This window comes from Myotis davidii, unplaced genomic scaffold, assembly GCF_000327345.1.
Source record: "Myotis davidii unplaced genomic scaffold, ASM32734v1 scaffold151, whole genome shotgun sequence".
Lineage (NCBI taxonomy): Eukaryota > Metazoa > Chordata > Mammalia > Chiroptera > Vespertilionidae > Myotis > Myotis davidii.
In genome coordinates this window covers 1,417,028-1,427,087 of record NW_006285248.1, presented here as the reverse complement: position 1 = coordinate 1,427,087, position 10,060 = coordinate 1,417,028, and the positions used below count along the sequence as shown (strand labels likewise).

General features: G+C 35.4%; 1 protein-coding gene across 7 annotated transcripts in view; it reads left to right on the top strand.

Moving 5' to 3' along the window:
• MAP4K3 (mitogen-activated protein kinase kinase kinase kinase 3) overlaps positions 1-10,060 on the top strand; it is a 68,436-nt gene extending 58,376 nt beyond the window's left edge. For 6 of the 7 annotated variants that reach the window (XM_006755933.2, XM_006755935.2, XM_006755931.2 and 3 more), the window contains 7 exons: positions 834-937; positions 3,873-4,044; positions 5,044-5,112; positions 5,197-5,289; positions 6,312-6,382; positions 8,778-8,833; positions 9,464-10,060. In XM_006755933.2, coding sequence (XP_006755996.2) covers positions 834-937; positions 3,873-4,044; positions 5,044-5,112; positions 5,197-5,289; positions 6,312-6,382; positions 8,778-8,833; positions 9,464-9,551 — 653 coding nt within the window. In that variant the 3' untranslated portion in view covers positions 9,552-10,060. Of the gene's footprint in view, positions 1-833; positions 938-3,872; positions 4,045-5,043; positions 5,113-5,196; positions 5,290-6,286; positions 6,386-8,777; positions 8,834-9,463 lie in introns of those variants that run through there. The other variant, XM_015558880.1, reaches the window with a different exon arrangement.

The following is a 10,060-nucleotide window of genomic DNA, read 5'->3' as shown; positions in this document are numbered from 1 at the left end:
CCCCCGAAGTAACAAATGTCTTGAATTCTGTCTCCATGTAAACTAAACCTAGTATAATACCTTGCACAAAACAGTTGTTTTGCAAATAATTTATTGACTGGGTAAATGGAGAAAGTAGAATAACTTTTTATTACAACACTTTATGACACCCTATTTTCCAAAGGACCTGTTATTTACCATTCACCATTGTACTTTGTAAAGGCTTATGAGACTGCAGATAGTCAGTGAGCATATATTTTAATACCTTTAATTGTGAAACCTTATGCTGTGAAGGTTGAATTTCCCTTTCTTTCTACATACCTCTATCCTAAATTCCTCACTCATCCCATAATAACTAGCTGTTTTATTTGCATATAGCAAAGACAAAAAAAAATAGTTTTCTTCCCTTAAAAAACTCTTAGTTCAGTTTTATTATTTGTAAATCTGTATTTTGAGATGTGATTTATGTCATCGTATTGTTATAATCAAAGCATTACTGCCTCTGAACATTACTACCAAAAGCACCCTGAATCACTACTCCCTAAATGTGCTATAGCCTATCAATTTGGCAACTTCTCCCCAAATCGTCCTGCTACCTTAAGACCTAAGTCCTTCTTCTGGCCCCCAGGTCTCATAACAACCAGCAAATTCGTTTGTGCAGACAAACAAAAATCGTGCAAGTGATGAGGGAGTTTCATGCTGTTCCCTGAGGCAGTATTTCTTTTGCATCCTGTAGTTTAACTAAGAAATTGAACTGGCAGACAGCTTTTATTTGTTTGTGTGTGGAGCATGTAACTATTATCGTAAGGACTTTGTATCATAAGAGAACTTACTATATTTTTTTGCCTCGACAGTGAGAAATCCTTACACAGGCCATAAATACCTATGTGGGGCACTTCAGACTAGCATTGTTCTATTGGAATGGGTTGAACCAATGCAGAAATTCATGTTAATTAAGGTAAGCATGAAAGTCAACCTAAGTCATTCTTAATATAAAAGCTGAGTTAAGACCAATTTCCTGTTCTTTCAAAAAAATTTTTTTTCCCCAGTTAATTCTCAAGTTAACTTAATGATTTTGGATTATGTGGCAAGGTAGTGGAAATCTGCCCAATTGTAAGGAACTCACTTGGCCTGAAAAAAGTTTTGAAAGACACTAGAGCAGCGGTTCTCAACCTGTGGGTCGCAACCCCTTTGGGGGGTCGAACTCCCCTTTCACAGGGGTCGCCTAAATACATCCTGCATATCAGATATTTACATTATGATTCATAACAGTAGCAAAATTACAGTTATGAAGTAGCAACGAAACGAATTTTATGGTTGGGGGTCACCACAACATGAGGAACTGTATTAAAGAGTCGCGGCATTAGGACGGTTGAGAACCACTGCACTAGAGAAATAGTGCAGGGATATGGCAGTAGGAGCTAGAAATAGTGTCTCGCAAATCTATATATAGTCTGATGGGGTCAAAAATATGTGCTAAAAGAGCAGTGACATGCCTGAATATGTTCTCTGCTTGACCTGCTCCAACACAGTAGAGAAACAACCTGCAGTTTGGTGTTTGGCCAAGGGATGAGGACAGGAGATGCCGTATGAGGGGGAAATTATTTATTTTGATTATATGCCTACCTGTTAATTTGCCCAGGCTTTCCCTTGGATGGTTGTTTTGTTTTATTTTGTTTTGTTTTGTTTTATGCCTGGGCTTCTCTAGAATCTTGAATTAATGAATATATGTTTTAATATTTTATTAATTTTTAGAGAGAAAGGAAGCAGGGAAGAGAGAGAGAAACATCAATGTGAGAGCAGAACATTGAGGCTGCCTCCTGCACACCCCCGACCTGGGACTGAGCCCCCAACCAGGATCACCCTTCAATGCATGGGATGATGCCCAACCAGTGCTAGTTAATGAATATATTAAAAAATATTTAATATTACTCAGCTATAACTTAAATTTGAGGAAAAACTCTGTGAAGTACAGGCTTAGTCACACCAAGGAAATTCCAAATGGATTTTTTAAAGGTCTTTTCTTTGCTACTTTATCTAGATTAAGTTATTAAACATTTCACTTTGGCTTCGTTAGTCGGGGCCATGCTTCCTTGTGCCATCTACCTGGCCTAGGGAAAAGATGGATGGGCACTTTTTAAGCTTCCCATGTCTTCAGAGCCCTTTATTTCTTACTATTTTAAGATAGTAGATTTACAGTACATTTCTACTTGCAAGTCTCCCTCAAGATTTCTCACTTAAATTCCCTGAGCTACAGGCTCTTACCTACTACTCCCTTTAATCTCAGCCCAACTCTTTCTGTCTCTCTGCTCAAAACTATCTGTACATTGTTTCTGTATTTGACATTATTTTGATAAGTATTTATGATGTTCCTATACTACAGCGCGTATCAGATGTGTTCAAAAAGATTCTTATGCTTTCTATATCCTTCCTTCCTCTTAATGACATTTCTGACAAAGCTTTTGCTTCACTAAACAACATTTTTGTCATAAATAAAACTTACAAATTAAAGACATTCTCAGAAAACATTTTTGTTCTTATTACAAAGCAGGCACAGTGCTGTTTAACTAGAGAGACAAAGTTGAGTAAGATACAGTCACTGCCCTCAAGAACTATCACCAACAGCAACTGCATTTGAAACGATTGCACAGGAATCCTCTTCAGTCAGTGACTCATACTCATTGCTTCGTTAGGATTGGAAGCTAAGCAGAAGTGTTCAAAATCTGTTGGTTTTCTTATTTGCTGACAAAATTAAGCAAAAGCATTATTTTTTCGATGCTTTGCTGCTCTTACCACATTTCAAAGAGAATTATTTAAAGTGTTTTACCTTATTAAAAATATGACAGATTGTGTGCAAAGCATACTCCCAGGTAATGGGAGAACTAGAGAGAGGGGTTTTGGAGGGTGTTGATGAAGGCTCTCCAGCAGTCACGGGGAAGGAAGGGATGTGGGAGCAACAGGTGCACATAAAGCTTTAAATCCCAGCCGCAAATCTCCTATGCATGTGTGGACTCGTGTTCTCTAGAACGTAAAGCTAGGAGTGTCATTGCAGAGTCCTCAGGAGTGCACAACATCAACAGATAATATAACTAATCAGTGTGGTCAGTTCCAATTTATACTCCAATTTATGAGCATTTGTTTGCTCCTCTGAGTAATGCTTGTTATTGTTCTTTTTGAGTTTAGCCATTCTGGTAGGTATGTATAGTACCTCATGGTTTTATTCCCTTATGATTATTAATGAAATTAGTGTTTTCCAGACTTCAAAAATATGATCTCATTTAATCTCTTTATAGAACTATAGAAATAATTTTAAATGTTATGTAAAATTAAAATGGCTGCATTATAACTAAGTTAATTTATTAAATATAACCACTTTGAGATATGGAGCTCAGCTTCTCTTGTGTGTTTTTTTCTGACCACACTTATAGAAGAGGGTCTCTTGCTAATTTGTATTTCTGTTTTCTGATCCATTTTGCTCAGTTGGATAAGAAGGCAGAGGCGTGTTACTGAAGCAGCATTGAGTTGGGAGACAGGACTCTGCCACAAAGGGCTGGGGCACCATGGACCAGTCACCCAGTTTTGGGGTCTCAGTTTTCAACTCTGAAAAGAGAGGGGTTGGAATGTGATTAATAAGTTCCCCTCCAGGCCTAATATCCTAAAATTAAGTAATTTTTAACTTTAAAAAATTTGCAGTGCTAAATTTAAAATCCTCATAAAGTTACTTCATAATTTGGATTTGTCTGCATACCGCAAGTTTCTGTGACAAGAAGCAATATTTATAATAGAGATCTGTTTTGTATATTTCATAAAACTAAAAATTCTTAGTGGGGTTCTCGTGAAATTAATTGGCTTTTGTTTTCCTTTGTTTAACATATTTTTGTTTCTTTCTCTAGCACATAGATTTTCCTATACCATGTCCACTTAGAATGTTTGAAATGCTGGTAGTTCCCGAACAGGAGTACCCATTAGTTTGTGTTGGTGTCAGTAAAGGGAGAGACTTCAACCAAGTGGTTCGATTTGAAACAGTCAATCCAAATTCTACCTCTTCGTGGTTTACAGAATCAGGTTTGTGATTTTTATTGATTTAGTAAGGCCAAGACATATACTAGATTTATAAGTAATAAATTTAATATTTCTCATTAGGCAAAATAAAGGTATTATATCTCTCTCTCATTAGTGCATAGAAATCCAATCTTGAGTAACTTACTAAACTGGAAAAGGAAGATGACTTAAGACAGTCATTTGTTTGACATTTTTAAAACAACCAGTGGTTCCGTCTTCTCATTGAGCTCCTTTCTGTCGCTCTGTGGCAGTTTATGGGTTCGCACGAGAAGAAGAGACAATTCACAGAGCTAGCATTATGTTGCCTCCTGTCTTCCGAGGTGTATTCTGCTGTTTTGTGAGACATTCTTAAAGAAATAAATAATAAAACATAACCCGTGGTTCCCAGACTTGAGTGTGCTCAGCAGTTTCGGTCTTGATGTTCATACAAACATCATTCCATCGGATATTCTTCATTTACCTGATGGAAATCAAGTCGTTGAACATTTTCAGTTTGTAATAAGTTTGATAAATCATTATAACAAAAGTAATGCCTCTTTGCATTTTGGTAGTACTTCATACTTTTCAAAATACTTGCTTTTTTAAAACTCATTTGTGCTCAAAGTAATTTGTTCCCCTCACTGATTCATTCATTCAATAAATATTTATTGCATGTGCTAGGCACTGCCATATGGTAATGATATACAAAGCATAGTCCCTGGCCTCCTGAGCTTAAAATAAAATGTTAGTTATAACAATAATGCGGAAGATTAGACTATTTCACATATGAATAAAAATAATTATATCACCAATCGTATGACTATAGTTAATACTCCACTGAGCACTCACATAGTTTAGCTCTTGCATAGTCTGAACACAAGCAACCTAGCTCAGCCACTATGTTCAGCTGAAAATATATATCCATTTCAACTTCAGTGATGTTCAGAATTCTTTTATTTTTAATGTCCTGTGTTCTAATGATTCCTTTTTTCTGTAAGTTGATTGAGTTTGTTTGTTTTACAGATACTCCACAGACAAGTGTCACTCACGTAACCCAGCTGGAGAGAGACACCATTCTTGTGTGCTTGGACTGTAAGTTTTTATTTATGTACATCTTACTTTAATAATGTTTCCTCTTACCGTAGTTTCTCAGTGACTTTTTCTCTCTCTCTCTAGGTTGTATAAAAATAGTAAATCTCCAAGGAAGGTTAAAGTCTAGCAGAAAATTATCATCAGAACTCACCTTTGATTTCCAGATTGAATCAATAGGCAAGTCACAGTTTTATATTTTTGTTCAATTGCATGATGAGTTGCTTAAAATAATTTATTTGATAATTACCCAATATTATAAACATATATTACTAAGGACTCATTTTTTAAAATATAGGATATAATAGTAACTATCAGTCTTCACTTTTATACATTCTCTAAAATAGCTAATAACTATGATACAACCCAAATAATATTATCTTCTTTATAGATTTTTTACTTTCAAGAGAAATAATTATTTTTCATAAAGTTATGAATTTCTATTTCTTCTAATTTTCCTATAAGTACTTTAAAATTTAGTTAATATACTCTATTGTATTTTTGGCTTATATCTGCCGATCAGAAAGTTTTAAGTAGTATATAGAATTTCCTTCCTTCATTTTGTTTGACAAGAATTTTTTCCAAGAAGGGATTTCTTACATAATTAGTATTCTAAAATGATTACATTCAGGAAAAATAAGGTGAAATGGTCATATATGAGATAGTGCTAGGGAAAATGGATGACAGGCAGTTCACTTTTTATACACACTTTCTCTGGTGTCCGTTAGCAGTAAAATGAAGACATTTGCAAGTATATCTGTTGGTAGAAGTTTGTCTTCTTCCTGGTTCTATTTTTACTCTTTCCTCCAACTAGAACATCTCTCTCCCGCAAAGCAAATACTGATGATAATAAGTCAGTTTTAAGGGACATCTGCTCAAAATGTTAAAATGTAATCCATATTTAAAAACACATAGCCAGGGTAAAAACAAAAAAAAACAAAAAACAATAAACCTTTTTATTTTCATCAAGAAATTTCTTTTACAAATATTTTTGGTAAATTTTCTCTTTTTTTTTGTCAAAAAGGTGACTAAATTCTATATAGTATTTTTTTATTTCAAAGGTAAAAATGCCATATAAATATGGCGTGACTGACATTAGTTACTAATTGAAATATTGCTATGCCAGACAGAGAGGGATGAAATGATGCTTACCAGTTGAACTTTGTACTATTAACAGTAACTGAGCTGTTCTTGCCTGCTAGTTTGCCTACAAGACAGTGTGCTGGCTTTCTGGAAACATGGAATGCAAGGTAGAAGTTTTAGATCTAATGAGGTAAGTCACCTTAAAAACTGCATCCATTTAATAGTCATGAGGCATTATCAAATTCTACATCAAACAGTTTTATTTAACTTTAGAAAATATCTCTGGTATAGGGAATACTTGATTTGCTAACTTTATTAATATTTACTGTATTCAGTCTAGTGATAAAAGTAATAGCACATACTTCACGGCCACCTCTCTCTCCCCATTTACTCAGACAATTTTAGTGCCTATTTCATGTGCCTCCAGATAATCCATCACCCTCATATTCAGAACAGGAACTTCCTAATACTGCTGAACATGAGCCAACTGTGATTTTCTCTCCACTTTCCCAGACCATCACCTGGAACCAGAGTGCTGATGAGGCACTTTGCCATGAGGCACTTGCTACTTTGTTTTCAGAAATAATGACCAGTGCAGTCGATAATGGCAGAGGGTTCTCCATTTCCCTTGAAGCCACCTTGCCTCCTATTTCTGTTACCCTTATTCACTTGACATTTATAGGATTCTTTGCTTCTTTTCCCTTTTCTATTATTAACCTTTAGCTGTATAGTCTGAGTCCTTCCTACCTTAATTTAACTACAGGAATAATTGAACTCCAAGTCATGTGACATATTCACTTCAGTTCAACATTTACATCAGAGAATGCTGGGGTTATAAACATGAATAAGATGTGTTACTTGCCTGGAATATTCTAGGCAAGTAAAATCATCAGAAATTCTTCCAGCACCCCCACGCTAGTCTCGGTAGGATAGCTCTTCCTTGAACATTAGAGGGAGAGTAGAACCTTAGGTGCTTCAAGCAAGAAAATAGTCTATTTATGTCCTAAACTGTCATTCAGCTCAGAGCGTGTCTTCTAACAAAGTGAACAGTCTGGCCCAGTGATGGTGGGCTTGGGTCAGAGTCACACACCTGAGTTCAAGTCTCAGCTCTGCACTTTATTAACTGCTACCTTGGTATATCACTTAGCTTTTTTATATTTTTTCATTTGTGAATTGAGGATAACAAAAACAGTTTCATAGGTGCGTTAAGATTAAATGAAAGGTAAACACCTGAAACTAAAATAATACTGAATGCCAAGGGTAAATGAAAAAAATTTTAATTAAAAAAGGTTCAATGAAAGGAAGCACGTAATGTGCTTGACATAATGCCGGGCCTGTGGTAAATATTCAGGAGAGGTTGCTGTTAATGTGTATCTAGTAGCAATTCCCACAAGAGGGCCACTTCTCTGGAAGATGTTTAAAAATCACCTGAGGGAACAGAACAGAGAGGTAAGAACAGTCAACAGCTAATAAACAGTAGGCAGTGAAAGAGAGGCATCCTAGGCAGGATATAAGAGGGTTGTTTTAAAAAAGAAAGAAGAGTTTGTTCCCAAAAATCACCTGACAGGCTTTTTCAGATTACACAAGCATCCCTTACCGAATACAGTCCCTCGTAGGCAAACCCCAAAATTCCTTGAAGATCAGGCATGAGGAGCCACTTTTCCTGAGTGAGCATGTATATCCTGTATCCTTCAAGTGGGCTGGATACAGAAAAGATAAGACTACCTGGTGTTTCCACAATAACTAATTGTAGCAGTACTGAGGAAATAAATTTCTTTTCAAAATCAAATTGTTTCTCCGCCTACCAAATTTTGGAGAGAAGTTACGGACATTATAATTTGAAATGTTTTGCATTCAATAAACAGTACATAAATAGTGGGTGGTTGTTGTTTTTCTCTAATAGATTTATTCTTAACTCCCCAACTGGGGAGAACTTCTTGGAGAATAGGTGCTGTGGGGAAATATCATTTCAGGAGACTGGAGAAGAAAGGAGAAAGGGGGTTATCTGTTGAGCACTCCTTAGCTAGGCATTATACCCACTAACACTTATAAGACCATTGCAAGAGATTGCTATCATGTAGGTATTTCTTATCCCATTTTGCAGAAGGCAAAGCTGTTTGCAGCAAATCATTTACCTTGTGCAGTGTCACGGCTAGTAAGTGGAAGAGCTGGGATTCAAACTCAAGTCATACGTTTGTCCCTTCGGACCTCACTGTAGCCTTTCAAATAGAAGGACCAGATCCAAGTGGCTTTCTGCTGCAGTAGCCTCGCTATCAACATAACTGACGAAAGGTTTCTGATAAATACGACAGACTAGGTGCTTTGCTTTTAAAGTTTCCCCTTGAGTTCCATAATTTAACCACTAAGTGGTTTTCCTACTCTTATTTTATGATTCAAAATTAGCCACAATTTCTCCTAAACTGACAAATTGATGCACCAGTATGTCCACTTAACAAATTCACAGTCATGCAGGGATCTGTTTCTGTCACAGGAATGTTTCTTTTCCAGAGTGCTGTGAGTTAAATGCCTGTATAAAATTTTATGTCTTTAATTTCAGAAATTAAATTTAAATTTTAATTGAACAGGTAACACAAGAAATTTCAGATAGCACCAGAATTTTCAGACTGCTTGGATCTGACAGGTATGAAAGGGGTTGTATTATATATATAGTACTAAACATAGTATTTTATAAATCCAGCATGAAACTGGTTTCTTTTTCCAGAGAATTGAAATTTCTCCAGTAATATAGTCAACATTATATTTTCACCCAATTAGAATTCACAAGTCACAGTTTTAAAGCCTTTGAGAATGTGCCTGATCTTCCAAGAAATAGGAATATATAGATCTGTCAGTAGTAGTTTTGTTTTAAACATACTATCTAAACTATAAGTTATAGCACAAGAAACAGGAAATACTGTATGTTAACAAGCAGAAATTTTATGTTAGTGCCAAATAGGATTTGGGGTTTTATTCTGACTTATTTTCTGACTTTGGAACTATAAATTGTTTTTAGAAATTTTAACAAATTAAGTTCCCCCAATTATTCCTAATAGAGGTGGTGAGGAGCGGGGGTGCATAGCAAAATTACTTCCCAGAGCTAAACTGGCTCTTTAATCATAGTGATTTACAAGTGATTTCTGTCCAAAAACCAAATAAGCAGCATTTATAGAGGCGTACAATGAAGAAGCAATGGAAACTTTTTCTGTTATCATTAGTTTCAAGAATAACTTCTTGTTATCTGTTTTTTGTTTGTTTGTTTATTAACTTTTAGGGTCGTGGTTTTGGAAAGTAGGCCAACTGATAACCCCACAGCAAATAGCAATTTATACATCCTGGCGGGTCATGAAAACAGTTACTGAGAAATGTGCTCTGACAGTTAACTATGAAAAAAGAACACTACCACTGCAACACTAATGGATGCTTGAAGCTGTACAAAGGCTGCAGTAACCTGGCTCAGTTACTTGTAATTTATTGTGGCATGAGACAAGATGGGGACGCTTTTTGTTTTAAGTGGTATGGATATATTTAGCATATTGAACCACACAAGTGCTTAATTCATTGTTATGTAATCTTTGTACATATAAGCAGTATTTTTCTGTAAAACTTGATATTGCTAAAGACATACACTAAGAATTTATGTAGATAATGTACTTTTATGAGATGTACAAGTAAGTGTCTTATCTGTACAAATGTAAATGTTGATGAAAATGCAATTGGAGTTAATATTTTAAGAATTCTTTAGTATACTCTTGGTGTGACTATATTACAAAATGGGATGCTGGCAATGAAACAGTACATTTAACACTATTGTATTTTTATTATATGTAATTTAGTAATATGAATATAAATCTTGTAACTTTTAAAGTTA